At 36.9% G+C, this 19,717-nt stretch overlaps 1 protein-coding gene across 1 annotated transcript in view; it reads left to right on the top strand.

Annotated features, from left to right (window-relative positions):
* Window positions 1-19,717, top strand: part of MCTP1 (multiple C2 and transmembrane domain containing 1) — a gene marked incomplete at its 3' end in the record, with an annotated part of 205,984 nt that overhangs the window by 164,478 nt on the left and 21,789 nt on the right. Inside the window, 1 exon segment of the mRNA XM_083884436.1 lies at window positions 7,963-8,016. Within this exon segment, the coding sequence (XP_083740562.1) occupies window positions 7,963-8,016 (54 nt within the window).

The raw sequence follows: 19,717 nt of genomic DNA, 5'->3' as shown, positions 1-19,717 counted from the left end.
CCTGTATTCAAGCTTGACAGTGTCTGGAGTATGCCATTTGCTCAAGACACAAAAGGATGTTGTCAAGTGAGCAAGTACATCTTGCCTGCTTTCTGACTATACTTTCCTGAGAAGTTTTGCCTCTGGTATGATAGCAATGGCAGTAGCCACAAAGCCCCCCAGTATGAGGGCTGCTTAGAGCATACAGAGTTAGCCACAGAACAATATGTGTGTGAAGCTAGCCAGATTTATGACTCTAAAAGTAAGGAAAGTATGATTTTTTAAATAAAATTATTTTCAATATTATGCAGAACTGATTTTACCTTGTATTTTCTAGCTCCTAACTAAATCATAAACTTTGCCTTTATTTGATATCAAGAAAATAAATTAGAAGGGATTGTACATATGAGTCATAATCTGTCTGTGTGGGCAAGGTGGGTGCTGTTGAAGAACAAGGACTACTGGGAACATGTGCCTGACTATTACATAGTCCACTAAGAATCACTGTTGTCACCACACAGATGTTTTTAGGGTTTTTTCTAATGTGATCCATTAATCAGGAAACAAATATATAATGTAGTGCTCCACAACGGGACCGGGTGGGTTTTCCCTTAATATATCAGAAAAGAAACATGAAAATGTCACCTTAATCATGCGTTTAAATTTTGTTGATCAAGTCTAATTTTTATGAGTGCATATAATCACTGAAGCTGGACAAATTTGATGCTCTAGATTGCATCATAATGTTTGGTGACCCGCTGCATTTAAATGGAGAATTATCTTTATGAAATGTCCTCTTCATAATTTGACATTAAATGAGACTTGAACAAATCAACATAAATCTTACATAAAGGTTATTTAACTAAATGTTGGACCTATAGATATTTTGAATGCATTGTGCACTAATTCAACAGTCCCACAGTACACTATGTAAAGATCTACATTGGTGGTAGGTATTTCTCTTCTCCCCTGTAACAGAAAAATATGGTGCTACAGTTGGCTGGCTGGGGTAGAGGTAAACAAGGCTGTCCATGCTGCAATCAAAATCCCTGTGTCAGAGGTACTACATACAGTAGTAAAGTACATAGTAAACTCCTTGGGAAAACTTTAGGTGCCTGTTCTTACCCCAGCAACAACTACAAAACCCAGATGCACTACAGAATCGGAATGCTTTGTCTTGTCTTGGTCACCTGAAGAGAAAAGGCCAAAACCCCGCCCTAAGTATCTCCAGCATTCTTTTAAAAATTGGATTTTTTTCCTGCCAGAAACCAATTGGTTTTTTAATTTAGTTTTGCCACTTTTTATTTCCACAGTCTTTCAGTATTGCTGGCATCTAAAATAAAATTGAAATTCATAGCACAGAGAAATCATTTTTTGTATGAGACTGTTATAATTTTGCATATTTGCATTTGCCTGAAGGTTTAAATGGCAACAAGGTTCACAGACAGATTGTAGTGGCTATTATAAATAATCCTACTATATAACTATATAACCTAATACCAGTTTCGTTTCTAGGAAGAATTCCTATAGTAATGTGAGATTTTTATTCCTTTTTGTTTGGCTATCATTTTAGCACATTTTAATGAAGCCAAGACTTTAAGAACTTTGGGATTTTACTTTGGGATTTACCCAATACTTTGGGTATTCACAGAAATTTATAAATACCAGGGCAAAAAATACTTAACTGAAATTACAACAGTATGTATATTACATATTTTCACCTAAAATATGTAACATACATTTTTTGTACCAAAAACCAATCAGCTTCAAATCTGAGTGTAATAGGCTGGAGCATACCATTAAGCTTAAAATAACTTGGATAAGTGCTATTTTATAACAGAAGCATTTCTGGTCCTACTAGAATTTGGAAACAATATATTTGAAATGAAATAATAATAACAATGAAAACCTATAATGAGACATTGTGTTCTTTGTAAGATAATTTATCATAAAATTTTGCTTAAAAATTCTAGTTCACAATATTTTGTGAAAGTGTTATTTTTAGTAGTCCTGCATAGTAGTCTTTCATTGATACTTAGCCAAGGAAAGAATGCAGTTATTTTTATTCTGCTGAACTAAAAGCATTGTGAGACATCTGACATTTCAAGTGTACAGTACATGTTGAAACCTTTAGATGGAGACATACTTCAAATAAATACCTCTTACTCAGTTCACAGTGCATTGTGTAAATACAAGAGATAGGTAAAATAAATGAGAACCAAATATTGAAAGAAAATGAGAGAAATGGTATAGTACTGTGCCATTGTAATGTTAAAAATTACTTACTCTTAACTACATTGGCAATTGAATATTGAGGGCATATAAAGCTGACAACAGCAAAAACATTACATGTTCTTGTATAATCAACTATATTTACTGCTGATACATGTTCCCAAGAAATGTATTATACTGTAAATAAAAATTCTGTTGTTGACATTACAGAACTCTGATTGCCGTGTAAGTCTTATTTCGTATTAAAAATCAGACTAAATTACATTATAAGCACTTCCCAGAATAAGCTAACAAAATGCATTCTGTTAGAAGACATAATTTGAGTGCCTATGTAAAAACCAGAAAGTAAAGTAGAAAAGTACTAATGCTTTTGTTTTTATTCTCCACTCTTCTGTACTGCAATATATTCAATCTTACTGAGAAGCTTATCACACTAATTATTACATCTAGTAGTTCACTCATTCTGATGATTACTACAGATGAATACCCCAAGATCAAAATGTATAAATCTGGTTAGACCTATACGGCACTCCTAAATCAGAATATGTTAATTTGATTTTTATTTTCCTTAAATATGTGGTATAAAAGTTGGACATTTTAATGAAGATGTATCTCCTGTAAAATTTGCATAAAATCCTTGGCAATTGCATAAAAGAAGCAGACTTCATGTTGCTTCATGTGAAGATGAAGCATATAACTGCTGCTATAGTGAGCTTGTGGACCATGAATATCCTTCCTTCAAATTAAGTACCAGGAAATTATCTGAGAAAGCCCAAGTGGTTTTATGCATCCTTCCTAATCCACACAAATGGTATAATTTTATATTACATTTACAGATATACACTGAGTTGCATGGCTCACAAGCTTAGAGTACATTTCATGTCAGGACAACATGAATATAAATGCAAACAGTCCTGAACAGTATAATTCTGACCACAATAATTGCACATCTAAAATGCATTTCATTTGGAACCAAATCTCACCCTCATTTTTGATTTCTTTTATACTTTTAATACTACTTATGTATGAATATACAAATGTCTGTAGGTATTTTGAGATCGTAATATGTGTGGCAGAGAAAATGTTTTGTTTTTATTGGAAACCACCTAGCTTTGAAGGACTACATCTAGTAAGATCTAAGCAGATACAGAGAAGTTCTAATGAGGGGCATTGTTAAAGTATTAACATAACACTCATTGTGGCTATCTGCAGAGTTAGCGCTCTTTTTTTTTCCTTTTTCTTTATTTTACATCTCAGTCCAGAGCAAATACCTGATATTAACATGTAAAGACACAGAATATCTTCTGTGCAGGTGTTTTTTTTGGATCAGCTGAAAAACATAGAACAGAGGCAATTGATGATGGTCTCCACACTGTGAGAAACGGCAGGCTGATGCTAAGAGAAAATGACCTATTCATTAGAAGTGGTGTTAAGCTTCAGTCCATCACTTTTCCACTGATTCTTTAGATTCAGGTGTTTCTAAGAAGTTATTTCTAGGTCCTCTACAGCTATAGGGCTTTGATTTAGCATACCTGTAAATAACCAGAATCCAACTCTGCTTTGCAGGTGTTGAGGTTAGAAGTCAAAATGAATTATTTTCTCAAAAATTCTATCCTCTTTGTTAGTCAGTAGATCTTTAGAATAAATGCAATTTATATTTAATGTCAGTTTCCTCAGAAGACTGTATTGTAATCCACAAGATGTTAAGGTTTTCTTCGGTGTGCAGATGTGATGGTTGTGCTTCCCTCTGGTGACCTGGTGTGTGGTATCTGCTGTGACAGAGCAACAGTCCTCCACTCTGTCATGGATTATGAGTTGTACAGTATTTTGGCCTGCATTTCTTAAGATGGTGGGAATGGATCAGGAATAATGGCATACATTGCAATTAAATTACATGCTGCTTCTGATTTATGAGCTTTTAATAGGGATGTATTGCAGAGGAAGGGTCCTAACTTTGCAACACTTAAACATCATCTCATTACCTTTTGGCTGTGAAGAAGCTTACATGTTGTATTTGAGGCCACCTATGTGTGTTTTTTTTAAATGTCATCTGTATTTGCACTACATTCAAGGGACAGTACCAAGAAACAATTTCTTTCAAGACCTTTTACCAGTATGCAGCATATAAGTCTGTGACAAGTGATGTTACAGAAGGTCATGTCACCTTTAACTGCTTGCATTAGATCTTTCTGATTTCCCTAGAGCTCTTCCATTGTTTGATTAATACTACTTGATTTCAAACAATGTATGAGAAGGCATCATTTAGAGTTAATATGCTAAGGACAAAATAAGGTTTTTGCCCATCTTCTCTCTCCTCTCCCTCTTTCCCTCCCTTACACCTCCTCCAGGTATAATAAGGATCCAAATAACTACTGTATTCCTTCCAAACAGAGTGGCACATGTGCACTCTATTTGAATAGAAACAAGGCAGAATCAAAGGATTAAAAAATCCATTGTGGGGGTTTTTTTCTACTGTGGGGTTTTTTTTCTACTGTATTCATAGTACAATGTTAAACTGTGGTCCAATCTACTGTACCTCTTGAACAACTTTGCTTTGTTCTGGAGTAGACTGTACTTCAGTATACAGCTTTTGTAAGGATTCAGTGTGCCAATATTTCTTATATTATAGGACTATTAAGAATCTACTTTCCTTCTTTTAATTTGTGGCCAAGTTCTGAAAACACTTGTTTTGTTGCTTTAATGAATTGTATTATTATACCCATATTGTCTTAATGGCTGTGTGTGTTGGGTTTTTTTCTTTTAAGCATTTCTTTTGAATTTCAAGACAAGTGAAAGGATAGGCTACGTTTCATACTTCAAAGAATTATTTATGCATCGTGGGCACTGGAACATTTTCATTACATTTTATTTTGCTACAAAAATTGAATTCTGTTTTTCCTCTCAAACAATTCAGTACTCCAAATCTAAATGTAATTGATAGCATGGCTAAACTAGAAAAAGAGCATAGACTGGTAGTGGCTTTTGAATTAAAAAATGGAATGGAGGAGATGGAAAACTGGGCTAAATCTAGTACTTCAAGTAATTTCAAAGGACTTTTTTTGCCCTTTTAACAAGTTAACATTTTGTCTCTCTGTAGAAGAAAAAAACCCCGACACCTGAGTCTGAAGTGTTACTATCTAGATAATTTAGAATGGATATTGTCATGCAAGTGATTTCTGTGAGGTGCACTCATTTACAACAATTTTAGAGATTTCCAGTTCCACTAATTGTCTCCATGCTAACTTGAATGCTAATGTGAGATACACATGCTGCTATTCAATCTTCTCAAGACAACAAATTTCTGGATGTACATAAAAGAGATCTTTAAGTCTCTGGGGAATGTTAATGTTGAAAAATAAGAGACCTACTGATTTAGTGAGCTCTGGGCATTAGGCAGTGTGTGAGTCAACATATCTGATTCGTATTTAAACACCCACCCATATATCTAGGGCTTTATCAGCTGATGGTGTAGTTAAGTGGGTGTTTTGCATGTGGAAAAACTAATCTAGGAGAGTTTCCGTCTTGCTGCAGTTAACAGCTTGTTTTCCTCCTCTTTTCTCAGTTTACCATTTTCTTTGTAGAGCTGGTGAAGCTGCTCAGTAAACTGGGTCACTGGAACCAACTGCATTAAAGATTTGAGGATGTATGTTTTTGAAGAACTCAGTTTCTCCAGTGATGCAGTTTACATCTCAGCTCCTCAAAGACGTTGAACCCAGGGAATATAGCAATGAGCAACTAGGAGACAAACAAGAAGGTAATGCAGGTGCGTGGGAAACAGAAAATGCCTTTGTTTCAGAATGGTCAGTGGTGAGTGGAGACTGGATCACTCAGACACTTCTAAATGGGATGTAAGAGGTATATTGAACTAAACAGGAGCTATATGCATTTCAGCAACATGCTGTCAGCATTTCTCTGTGATCAAAACTGTCTTTGATCCCCTTTCTTTGAGACATGGAGGACAGTTGGCCTAAAAGGCCAACAGAGTGGTGACAGAGACTTCTTCATCAATAGTGGCTAGAGCACAGCCTGGATTCCTTCTTCTGCCTGGTGGGACTCAGAAGAAATACATGTGTCTGGCTGGCGCCAGGTCTGAGGCTGCAGAAGGTTAAGTCAGTCAGGCTCCTCCTGCTGAAATTGTTATTCTGGGCAGGGAAGAATTCAAGAGTAATTCCTTCATTTCTCAAGTCATGCTTCCTTCTCATGCTTTTGGGCATGTTTGCTCTTTATGGTTTCTTTGCGTTTCTGAGTTTAAACTCATTCAAACCTCCAAGACAGAGCAGCCAGCGGGCAGAACTGGAGGTTCCCCTCCAAAGTACTGTTGTTAGAGCTCTGGGACAGGGTTCAAACAAGGAGGAATAGCTGAAACTGAAAATGTTTTGATCTGTGTGGGTGACTTACATGTATGCACAGTGCTCTACTGGATGAGCATGTTACATCAAACCATGTGGTTTTTGTGCTCTGCATGGGCCCATGTAACATGCCTAATTGGGACATTCTTGATGGCAGAGCTAACTCTGGGAAAGGAAACTGATTTATACACTTCTATTTTTCTGTTCTTCCCTTACCTGAACTTGGCTCTGGGATAAAGTCCCTTATGTTCTTGTACATGGATGTGAAAACATTCTTGTGCAGCATTGTCTGGGGTGCTGGCTATGAAGCTGTAATTTTAGTGTCTTGTCTTAAATCACAAAAATCATTTCACATCAGTGAGTTTTGCCTCCACTTTTCCTCTTTATATATATTTTGTAATGCATAGTATAATTTTTGCACCCATAATAGGACACTGAGCTAGCTGGATCTTTGCTGACCTTCATTATGGACTTTCTTATATCCTAATAGGTACATATATACACACACACATACATAAAGATATAAAGAAGTGCACTGTTTTCTGGTACTAGGGAGGTACAACTTTCTTTCCATCAAAAGAGAATTTTCCTGTTAGGGTCATTGATCACAGTGTAATGAGAGAGATATTTTTAAGTTGGAATTTGCCATGGCCCATCTGTAGAAAATCATTTGATCTCTCTGTAAACTAAACTTACTGGTTTATTTAATACTGATAGTATGATTAATAATTATTAATATTTAGAGAAGGAATCTAATGTATGTTTATACTTCATGGTGTTGGATTAAAAAACTGTATATGGAAAAACACATACATGCAGACATGGCAGGTGCAGCTAGTAGTTAATGTGCATAAAGTTAGAGATGGTATAAAATTATTATTTAAGAAACACAGGGCTGATATTGATAGAGCATATGGTATATATCATTGTTGAACATGATAAGGAGATAAACTACTATGAATTTATTTCCGTCTTTGTATTCTTCAAGAATCTCTTGGTGAATACTGTAAATTCTATTTAAAGTGTTGACCTTTTATGTAGGTAACTGTAAATTTGAAGTGAGCATGTGTGTGCTGCATAGGCACCAGTGGAACTGACAAAGGATTCCTTTAGATTCAGCAAAACTGAATTTTGAAATACCTTTTAAATACTTAAATTGTCAAGCGAGCGTTTTGCAATGGAAGGGTTTTCAGTATATAATTCCCCAATGTAGGTCAATTAAAGCTGTAACACTTTCCTAAATTTGAATCACTAGATCAAGTGTTTTTTCCTAGTTGTACATTTTCCCTCTGTGCATTTATTTCAAATGTTAATAAAGTTTTCATCTACAAAAGTCTTAGAATTGACAGAACAAAACTCTTTCTTTTTAAATGATGACAACTACTACTGTTTCTGTCTGCAGGTAGTGGAGGACATGCTAGAGGACGAGGAAGAAGAGGATGACAGAGATGACAAGGTAATTATCTTTCCTAGCACTTGGGTATCTAGGGATGTGAGAATTTAGACATGACACTGTTTTTACCGACAGTTAAAAAAGGAGTTGATGTGTTTTAGTCCAGAAAATTGGTCAGAGCTGTTTATCATCCTAATAATGCTATAGTGTGTTGAGGGAAAGGTTAGAGGTCTATAAATTCTGCTCTTTTTATTTTTTCCTTTTTCTCTTTTTCTTTTTCTTTTTCTTTTTTTCTTTTTTCTTTTTTTTTTCTTTTCTCCTTTCTTTTTCTCTTTTTTTTTTTTCTTCTTCTTCTCCTCCCCATTTCTTCTTTCTTTTCTTTCTTCTTCTTCTTTTTTTTTTTAATATATTTTTGCTTTTTCCTTGTCCTTTTCCTTTTTATTTTTTCTTATTTTTTTGGTCCAGAGCTGGATCAAATATTTTTTCTGCCAGGAACAAGAATATCTCAGCCTGTCTAGAACTTGATAGCTCTTATGAGGATAACTGCAGCAACAACTGGTTTTGCAGGAAAAAAATTCCTCCTGTCTTGAGTACTACAAATAGGGCTGTACTTCAGGGGAAAAATGGTGTGGAAATAGCAACTCTATACTGGTTAAGAATGGGATATTGACATCTAAAATTTTCAAAGAATTGGCGGATAGAAGAAAGTCTTGAATGTTTTGCACTCCATATGACATTTAAATAATCACAATTCTCATGGACATCCTTTGATTTGAGGTTTGCATTGTGGCCCTGCAGGCTGGGAAACCACTGCAGATCGTTCACCTGTTTGAGTGGACATTATTCAGTTTAGACTCTGCTAGTTAGGTTGAGGATTGCAACCACAGTAAATAGCAACTCATTTCCACATATTATTGAGCCAAGCCATGGGACTTCTATGATTGGCTGTCCCCCAGAGAGGAAAAAAACAAAGAAAATAAGTCAGAATAACCTTGCACCACTGAAGTGGTGATGCAGTTGTGGCTAGTACTGGCAGGATGGCTTTCTGGTGAGATGTGTACAGTGAAGACACCCCAATTCTTGCTGGTATTTTCCTATCAGAAGGGTGATATTTGTGGAAGAAAATAAAAAGGAAAAAAATAGATAGTTTTACAACAACTCTGTATTAAATTCTGTATTAAAATTAATACAGAATTAAATTATCTCTGTATTATATTATCTGTATTGAAATTCAGATTATTTTGACCTTCACCAATGTTCCCCCACTTCTGTTGTGATACAGCAATTTATTTTTTTTTTTCCTGAGAGGAGAAAAACAGTGCATCTTAATTTATGCTCTTGACCTTTTTTTCTGGCTGAAATGTACATTTATACACCACTGTAAGAATTCATATGCTGACAGCAGCATTCGAAATGCCAGAAAATTCACTGTGATTAGTTAATCCCCTCAATGATTATTTTTCTAAGCTAGCACCTAACATGTAAGAGATGATAAAAAATTAAGAGTATTTTCCTTGTTCCATTGCCAGGTCAAACATTTTACAATTATTATGTGAAATTCTTCTATCCATCCACCTAAATTTTTAGCTACATAATTTCATAATACTGTATGAACAAAATCTTCTTTTACAAAACACATATATGGGGTTTTTTGATGCTAAATGATATAGGCATTAATTTCCAGCAATAAAATACATGATTTATTGTAAAAGTCCATCATGTAGCTGTGGAGAGCTTGAATTTTATCTCAATAAGCTAGCTTTGAATCAGCATTTGTTTTCTATTAGCACTGATTTACCATCCATGAGGCCATTTTCTCCTGTTTCTTTCTGCTTTAGTATTAGATCTGGTGCATGTGTCATACCAGTAGTGTGTGTATTCCTGGATATTTTAACCACTGTGATTAGTTCACAAAGAATAGTACTTGACTGCTTGTAGTTGAAACCAGCCTGTGCAGTTACTGCTCGGTGGATTTTGGAAATTGCTAAACAAACTCCTTTAAAGGAGAAGATGAGGGCAGAGGTCAGCCCCTCCCTCCCCTCAATTCTCTGGTGATTCTCTGAGCAAACACCCTAATTAGAAATATCACTCTAGGTTTCAATGTTGTGATCTAATATTCAGCATTCTCAAACTGACACCAGAGTTCAAACATTTTTCTAGATCTAGTTACTGAGGTTGAATTGAAGTGAGTACTGACATTACTGTGTGCATTCGTGAGCCCTTTTATTGAATATTTAAGAGCTGTTTTTCTACACAGAAGGTGTTAAGGTTGATTTTTGTAAATTCAAAGCTGTCTTCATTATTGCAAATGTTTTGAGCTCTCAAGATTAAATATGCTGTTTGAATTGGAAAAAAACCCTACACTTTTTAAAGCAAGCATGTATGGACTATTCTATTTATTCAGTATGTTTGCTGTGGGCATTGTTTTGCACTAGGTTAAATTGTAAATAATAAGCATATGGTTAGGACTAACTTGTTTGTTGTTAGGAGCTACTACTCTATTTTTCCTTTCTGGTGCACTAGACATACTCTCTTAACTACTGCTGTTCCTCTAACATCTTTTGTCTAAATGGAGGGGTGCAGGTTTGTGTTATTGTAGTTCATGTGTGTTTTCTCAAAGCTATGTGCAAAATTAATTTTTGTGAGAAAACAAATGCGCATTTTGTAACACCAGCTGGTACTGGCCTCTGACTTTTATGATCTCTCTTGTTTTTTCATGTGGTATAATAGAAAACTCAGGAAAATAGGTCTCCTTATGCGAAGAAAGTTACAAGATTAATAAATGTGCCAAACCCTTACTTTCATTAAAACTGAAGCATATGTTGCAAATATGTAAAATATGCCCCAGCTGTTTGACCATGGCCAGTGTCTTTGCTCCCTGATTACCACAAGGAAGCTATTAGTCCTGTAACCTTTGGACTTAATGATCAACAGGGTATTACATGGCATGGAACTGGAGCGCCTGTTTTACATTTAGTAAAGGCTCCTTGCAGGCTTTACCTAAACCTATCCATATGTTTTCACTTATCAGATTGTTGGGTGATTATGAAAAGTGTTTTTCTTTAGAGCTGACTTGGATATCAGTGACTTGCTACGTGACGACCTCAGTGGGGGCATGCACTGATGTAGGTTATGTGTCACGGAGAGACATTGCTTGACATCCCTACCTAAATTGCAGAGTTACAGAAGTAGTAAACAGAGGATGATGAATGCTAAATTATATGCAATTAGGTAATGTAATGCATTTTATTAATAATGGTGTGTAATACTGAGAGGAGTCTGACAAGATAGATTTGCACTTACCATGTCTCATTCTGATGTTCAGATTTTAGTAATTTTTTTCACCCTCTGCTGCAGTCAAGACAGGACTGTTAATTTAAGGCCACAGGATGTGTTTTTTTGCTGGAGAATCTTAACTTTCGTCTTCACTTGCAATATGAATAATAAATAAAACAGCAGATATGCTACTTGTATTGGTTAAAAAGTGGTGCTTAGCAGTGGAATCCATTTTCCTCATTTTTCTTCATGTAGTTTGTTTGGCTCAGGCGCTTGTTCTTCATTTAATACCACTTTTTCCAAGAAACAGCACTGGATTCTGGATTCCATATGTTCTGTAATATTTGCTAAACCTATGCCAACCACAGATTTACAGTTTAATCTGATTTCTCTCTCTCTCTTTTTTTCTTTTGGCTCCTTTCCAAACACTGGCTTGTACAATATCTTAGCAAATAAGGGTCAGTTAAATTACATGAAGTCAAGTTATCAATAAGCTATCAAAAGTATTTTTACAGTTATAATAATGTAGCAGTCAATGTGCATAATCTGTGTATCTAAGATTTGTCTGTGTGTCTAAGATTTAGCTTTTAAGAAGTTCACATATGTTCTTCACATAGCTTTATTCTTTTAACAAGGTCCAGGTAAGATTTCAGATAATCTCAGAGATTTTCAGGTCAGCATTTTGCTGGAAGCCATCAGCACAGGGCCAGTGAGGACTGCTCCCATTCCAGGCATAAAGGGAGAACGATGCATATTTTGAACACTGTTTTGTTTTAACATTTGTTTTAAAACTAACATTTTATTAAGAAAAAAAAATTCAAAACATTTGCACATTTGCTAACTCTCTCTCTTTAGCCTTTCATTCTTTGAAAAAGTCTTTGCAGTTCTCAGTCAATGGTATTGTACTTCAAGATAACTAGAAGCTTTTGTAGTGAATTATAGTTGAGTCAAATTAAAATATGTTTTAAAGCTTTTAATCATTGCAGCTGAGAGGTACTAACTTTGTTCTCAAGCCAAGACACATTTGTAACCTGTCTCAGAAGCATGCCCTGCATTTTTACTAAAAGGAGATTGTGAGGAGGAGGAAAGATAGCTCCAATGTAGCCTACATTTTTATATTCTGTAAAAGAGAAGATTGTGATCTATTACAGTGGCAGTTATTTTCTATAAAATAAATGGTGGGGAAATGATACTGAGAAAGAGAGTAGGTGGAGATAAAATTCCAGAACAAGTAAATCTATTGGTCCACCCATAGCTTGATTCCACCATTGAATTCTACATGAACATAGCATCTAAATACTAACTGTAAATAAAAAAACAATGGCAGCTTCCAGTGAAAACTGCAGCTATGTGTGAATCTGTTATCTTCTCAAAGCTTAGCTTGTAAAACAGTATGTAGTTACAAAAAATCTCTACGACAGGGCTATCTACAGTATATGGCTGCAGAAGTCATACTTCTCAATACAGTTTGGTTTCAGCTCACTTTAGTTATTCGTGTGGAGATGTTGATAAGAGGTATGTAGTTTTTATAAAAATTGTACATGGTGTATGGGTTGATGGTGTAGATTGCTTCAGTCTGCACTCTGGAAAATCAGCTGGTTTTGATCATTGGATCACCCCCAAGTCACAGCCATGAAGTTACTTTTGCCCGGATATACCTTGATCATGTGGAGCATTTGCATAGCAACTTTCACAAAAAAAACAGTTTTCATCCTGCCCTGTGGTGGGACATCATAGTCTTCATCATTAACGTACACATCTTTGAAAACAGGTACTTGGACAGCCTTCTGAGAGGTTTAGTTTTAATGAGATTGGGTTTCTTTGTCCTGGTGCTGTCTTGAAATACTATCAAAATCAGTGAAGTAAGTAAGAATTAATGAGAGCAGAATCTGAGACTTAAATCTGAAGTTCAGCATTTGAGGAGGGCTCTGTTTGTGTGTCTATGTATTCTCTGGAATGAGTCTTCTCCTTTATAGGTTTAACCAGTCCCTTTCCACCAATAAAGAACGAATCGAAGTAGAGATAAGTGAAAAAACAGCAGTACATTAACAAGCGTAACACCAAGAGGCAAAAAATAACAGTAAAATTGCTATATCTCGAGACCAAAGAGAGGCCCAAAAATGCTGGAATGTCAGGAAACAGGAGGACAAGCAAAAGAAAGCGGCCGGGCTGTGGTGGCTTGTGGTTTGCTGGGCTGGTTGGGGCACTGCAGCGGGGGCTGCCCTGCTTGGCAGCAACAGGTGGGTCCCTGTGGAAATCGCTCCAAGGCCGCTTCTCTGAGATGAGAAGAAGGAGAAAAACAAAACAAAGCCAAACAAAACCAAACCAAAATAACAACAACAACAAAAACAAACAAACAAACAAAAACCAAAAAAAAAAAAAAAAAGAGGACCCAAAAAGGGGAACAAAATCTCTGGCTAAGCAAAGACCAGACAAGCAAACAGCACTCGGCAAAAGGCCAGAAGCTGCCCAGGAGAACCCCTCTAAAAGCATCCCCTACACAACACAAGGTTCTTGTTTCCAGGGTCTTAAAGATACAGGAGCAAGAAAGATACAGGGCACAGAAAGATGTGAAATGTAATAACATTATGGATTACCCTAGAACAGTCTAACTGTTGAATGAATTACACTTACCCTTATACATGGTGTTGTTCACCTGTGACTAATGTAGTGTGGGTGATGTTCCTTTTGAAGCAATCCAAGTATAATTCAATAAATTATTAAATCAAAGTCTAAATTATGTTAGCTGTTTAAGAATGTGACATATTTTTCCCTCTACACTTAATATTATTTCTTAATGTAACTAAGCCGATTTAAATTCTTTGAGGCCAAGCAAAGGGCTGTTTTCATCTAGGCCCTCAAAAAGTAACTTTAATGTGTAGTTGAAAGCATCTGTATGGTCTTCTCCATGACTTGGGAGAGAAATAATGAGTGTGAAAGGAAACCAAAGCCCTTTACTGCTGGGTTTGCTTTGAAACCTTCCTATGTGTGCAAGGTTGGTTTATACCTTAGTGCCATGTGGTTTCAAGAGTGGCAAGAATGGACCATCACCATTCTTCATTCCCTAACAGAATTTCTTTGAAGAAGTTTCACACAGAATCGTGAGATTTGAGTTCTGATTAAATTACTGCCATGAATCACTTGCAACTCTAACCAAGCCATGTAGTCACTGATTTGCCAGCCACCTGAATGTTTCTTCAGATTTATTCATAACACTGTTTTTTTTAACCTTCCAAAGAACAGCCCCAAACACCTTTGGAAAGATGCCTTTTGAGCATTTTCTACAGCAAACTGTAGAGCCCATAATACACAACAAATCTTCCTTCAAGTCCCACAGGAAGCAGAGATGGTAATGTGTAAGTCTGGTGGGTTGACCATGGCTGGATGCCAGACCAAAGCTGTTCTGTCACTCCCCTCTGCAGCTGGACAGGGGACAGAAAATATAACAAAAGGGTTTGGGGTTAAGGACAGGGAGAGATCACTCACCAATTACCATCCGAGGAAAAAGAGGCTCAGCTTGGGGATATTAATGTAATTTATTACTAACAAAATCAGAGCAGGATAATGAGAAGTACAATAAATCTTAAAACTACGTCCACTTCTCTCTCCTTCCCAAGCTCTAGCTCCTCTGCTTTAACAGTGCAGGGACATGGAGAACGGGGGTTACAGTCAGTTCATCACAGGTTGTTCCTGCCCTTGCCCTGCTCCAGCATGGGATCCTTCCCACAGGACGCTATCCTCCACAAATTTCTCTGCCCTGAATCCATCCTGTAGGCAGCAATTCTCCACAAACTGCTGCAACGTGGGTCACTCTTCTGCAGAGTACAGTCCTTGAGGCACAGACTGCTCCAGGCATAGGTCCCCTGCAGGGGTAACAAGTCCTACCAGGAAGCCTGCTCCATTGAGGTCTTCTCTCTTCATGGGTCCGCAGGCCCCTGCCAGGACTGTGCTCCAGCATGGGTTTTCCACAGGGTCACAGCCTCCTCTCAGGCATCCATCCCCTCCAACCTGGGTTTCCTTCCCAGGCTACAGGTGTGGCATCCTCATGGATCTCCATGGGATCCTGGGGCACAGCTACTTCACCATGGTCGTCATCTGCGGTTACAGAGAAATCAGCCATGACCAGCGATGGGTCTATCCTGGCTGGTGTTGGGTCTGCCAGACACAGAAGAAGCTTCTAGCAGCTTCTCATAGAGGCCAGCTCTGTTGCCCACTCACTTCCAAAACCTGGCCATGCAAACACATGGAAACACAACTTTGGAAGCCTTGTAAAGAAAAGTGATGGTTGAGATGCACTAGCGTGAAGTGAATATGGCATGAACCCAGATCCCAGTGGAGCTTGTAGTTGATGCAGTGTTTGTGAATGAGAATGAATGAGTGGCAGAGGTGATGCCGTGAGAGAAGAGGGTTCTCAGCAACACAGCTGTGTGCAAAATGGATGCTGTATTGCAGTCTGGGTTTTCAACTGAGGGTGGATGCTGAGGCTCACACTACAACACAACCGAAAATCCGCAGTTTAAGCTAGGTGTTTGACTTCATGGATAGGCTTCTGAGGAAAATAGTAATCTCAACTACAAAAATTTCCAGGACAGTTGATCAGGCTTTGGTGTGCTTTATGGAGGAAAATACAGGAATATGGGAAAATAAGCTGCATTTTGTTTACAGTTTGAAACATCTGTGTGTCAGTGGAAAAAATTATATTGTTTACTTAATCTTGATGTGTGGGTCAATGATGAAGTTGCAGGACAGATCATCTAGGCAAAATAAAATTTTGACAAAATGAAAGAAGCACCCATGCCTAAAGTACTTAAGAACAAAGCATTATGGAAATGGAATTAAAAGGTTGGTGTTGTGCAGCAGCATCTAGGACACCTCACAAAGCATGGTAGAGAGTAGAGTCTGCCTCTACGCGGGTGTAATCTGCTTGCAGATTAAGAGGCAAATTTAGCATAAAGCTTTTGGAAAAACAGTGCATAAAAATAGTGCTTTGTTCTATATCAGTTTTGTTCTGTGATAGGAATTCTCTGCATTTACTGATAACTACTAGAAAAGCTCCAAAGGTGGGTCCAGGCTGCTCCTGCCTAGATTCACGATAGGTCAAGCACTGGGACTAAGCGCCAAGGAGGGCAATGGTTTTTGTGTGGATTTTCTGACTTTTCTGCTGAGCTGCATGCAAGAGTACCAATGCGCACCCATGAACCCTGTTGGAGCAGCTCTGAGCTGAGGAGTCTGTAGGAGCTAGAGCTGGAGCAGGGAGAAAGAAAGAGTAGTAGAAATAAGATATAAAAATACAGGTGGATAACTTAAGGAGCAGAAATGGCCAGTCCTTGGACAGGCAAGGATGTGAGGATGCTGAGACCTGCATCAGGAGAAGGCAAGGAGGCAGGGAGAAGCCACAAAGCCCCAGGTGCAGGTATGCTGGGGTAACGGGTGTTGGATTGAGGATCCAAGTAGGAATGTGCAGAGTTTACCTTAAATCTCCCATACATTAATTTCAGAGCAGTTGGCTTTGCCATCTCGGTAGTTCTTTGAATATAGTCTTCAGTGTACAATTTAGATAGACTTGAAAATTAGAATTTATGGCATATGGAAAAGCAATAAATGGTTGTTTTAGCATTCTGACTTCATATTAAATGTGACTTAAGAACCACTGAGATATCTGTGTTATCTGCATAATCAGCAAATGCATGTTTGACTGGTTCGGGAGCAGTTGAGGTAATATGGTAGGTTAATGTACAGCTGTAGCAGTCTGATAGTGCAGTGTTTTTATTGATTGTCTCAGTAAATGCGCTGGGGTATTAAGTTTGCTTGTCACAGTGCTTAGTGCCTGGGGTAGTTGAGCAAGTTACTTTTCCACTGTGTTGACCCCCAACTCCCAGAATTCTTTCAATCAAACTCTTTAGATTTCATACACTGGCAGTTCCTTTCCTTTTCTAATGGGCTATATTAAAGAAAATGTGTCACCTTTTGCACCATGTAATACTAAATCAGATCAGAATTCATGCGCAGTTATGTCAGTGGAAATATAATATTACAGACCTGCTTATCTCAAGATAGCACATGGAAAAATAAACTTCCACAGCTGACAGATTAACTTGATTCTGCAGATAAGTTATTTGTAAGTAGTTGGGCTGAGAAATGTATATGGATTCTTTTAATGCATGTCAAAAAATACATAAGAAAAAATACTAATAAATATTTAAGTATTGTTTCTTTCTTCTTTTTCTTTCTCCTGTTTCCTTTCTCTTTTTTATGTTTTCTTGGCCTGCTCAGGTGCTAAGGTAACTAAGTCCAGGATAGGAAAAACAGATTTTATCATAGCAAACTGATTTTGTTCTGAAGGCTAACAGCTTTAGAAAAACAAAATGGATACCACTCCTTTATGTTATGTCATAGATACTTTAATGCCAGAGTAACAGAGAGCTCTTGAGAGAAAAGAATTCTATTGAAAAGATACTGCTTTCAGTTAGTCTTTAGGAGGGTGAATAAGTTAGAACAGCATTGCTAATCTGAAGCTTTCTTGCAATCAGAAATAGTAATTTAAGATAAATTGCTAAGCAGCTCTGCTTTTTTAGTATTTTACACAAAAGAATGGTACAATTCCTCCTACCCTCAGCGTATTAGCCAGTGTCTTGCTATGCCTTTAATGCATGGTATTAGCTATAATTCTAAATTAACTATGGAAAAGCCATTTGTTGACCTTTATTTACTGTTTATTAAAAACCTAAATACCAACAGGAGAAGAGTAGATGGAAATTCTTTGTAATGCCTTCTCCACTGCTAATTTGTAGTTGGATTTTTTTTTTTTTAATTTGTAGAGAATTTGAAATTCGTGCATATGTTCATGCACACCGAAGAGTCTTCTTTTGTATTTTCTATACTCACTGGACTGCTTTCCTTCCCATTCTCAAGAACAAATGCTGCCTGAATACACAGCTATTACACAGATATTTTAGTTGAACACACAGCATATAGTGAAGATCAAGAAACAGTTTACTCAGCTATTTTTCTGAAGTATAATACACACCCCTGCATTTTGAAAGAAGAATGGTTTGCATTGTAATAGTTGTGGTTTCTGTTTAGTCTATTAAAGATTAAGATTTTATAGTCTGTTCAGGGAATGCTTGAAGCTGCATTATCAAAATTTACATTATATAACGTTATAGACCAAGAGTCCATTTGTTACTGAATAATTGTTTCAAGCAGTTCTTACATTGTGTAAATCCTTTTCACTCATCTACCTCAGGATGTATTGATTCAGAAGAAAATCTATTTTAACACCATGATATTTTTGGAAAGAAAAACTTCATGCTGAATTTTGAAGTCTTAATGCATAACTACAGAAATGTCATTCCCTGAAAGTGCTAAAGATTTTTTTCCCCCCAGTGAAATGTTGTCTGTTTATTGAACATTGAAGTTTCTCTGTTTTTCAGACTAACTGCCTTTGAAAGGAAACCACAGCAGTTTGGTCTGTGGCTGTGTTTTCCTCTGATGTCAGTTAGACTTTTTGGAACTACCATAATGCAAAAAAGGCCCAATCAAAAACTAGCAGATTGAGAAGCAGCACTTCACACTGTTGAAACTCCCCAAAAGAATTTGGTGAGAAACACCTTAGTAACACAGCTCTTTGACAAGGCATCTTAGAATATGGTCAAAAGATAGCACAAACCCTCCTTGGGAGCCTGCTCGGAGAGTAATACAGGGAAAGTTCAGCAAATTTTGTAATTTGAAAGAATGTTTTGATTAGGACCTAAGGTGTCACTGCAGATAGACACTATCCATTGAGTTTAAAAAAATAACATTTTTTATAAAGCAGGTCAGCATTACAGTGCCAGGAAGAGTAAAAAAATATGAAAGTGATGAATATACTATATACTTTGTATATTGCATATAGAAAGTTTATTCAATATTTAGATTTTTTTCAAAGAAAAAAGGATTTTTTTCTGGTTTACCAAATCAGAGTAGTTATAAAATGTAGAGAATAATTGTGTAGGTTGGAGTAATTAATTTTTCATATTCTGAGCATGAAAAACATCCAGAAAAAATAGTATTCCCTTTTAAAAAACACTAAAATAAAAGAATCTGCAGTCAGTGACATCCTACACTATATTCTTATTTCGATGTTCCTTAACATTTCAAATAAGGTAATTTGGGAGAATGATGTCTATAATGGCTTCCAGGGAGTCAGAAAGGATATATTTCATCAAGAGCGAAACTTTAGTTTCAGCAGAACACTGTTACAATCATGCTCTTTTAATATCCTTTTTGCTTTTCCCATCATAGGTAGAGAGGGGTTAGTCAAGGACAGGGAACACTCCAGTACTGCTATACTACCTTGACCTTCCTGAAGTGTTACTCTTTCCCTTTGGAGATGTTGATAACACCCAGGCACTATACTTTTCTTCTGGTCACTCTCAATATTACTGTTCAGAGTTATATCCCACAAAAGTATGTAAGGACACAAGGCAGGAGCATAGCCAGAGTTCTG

The sequence above is a fragment of the Zosterops lateralis genome (assembly GCF_965231275.1).
Source record: "Zosterops lateralis genome assembly, chromosome: Z".
Classification (NCBI taxonomy): Eukaryota; Metazoa; Chordata; class Aves; order Passeriformes; family Zosteropidae; genus Zosterops; species Zosterops lateralis.
Note: the sequence above shows the minus strand (reverse complement) of the source record. Positions and strands in the feature narration are given on the sequence as shown.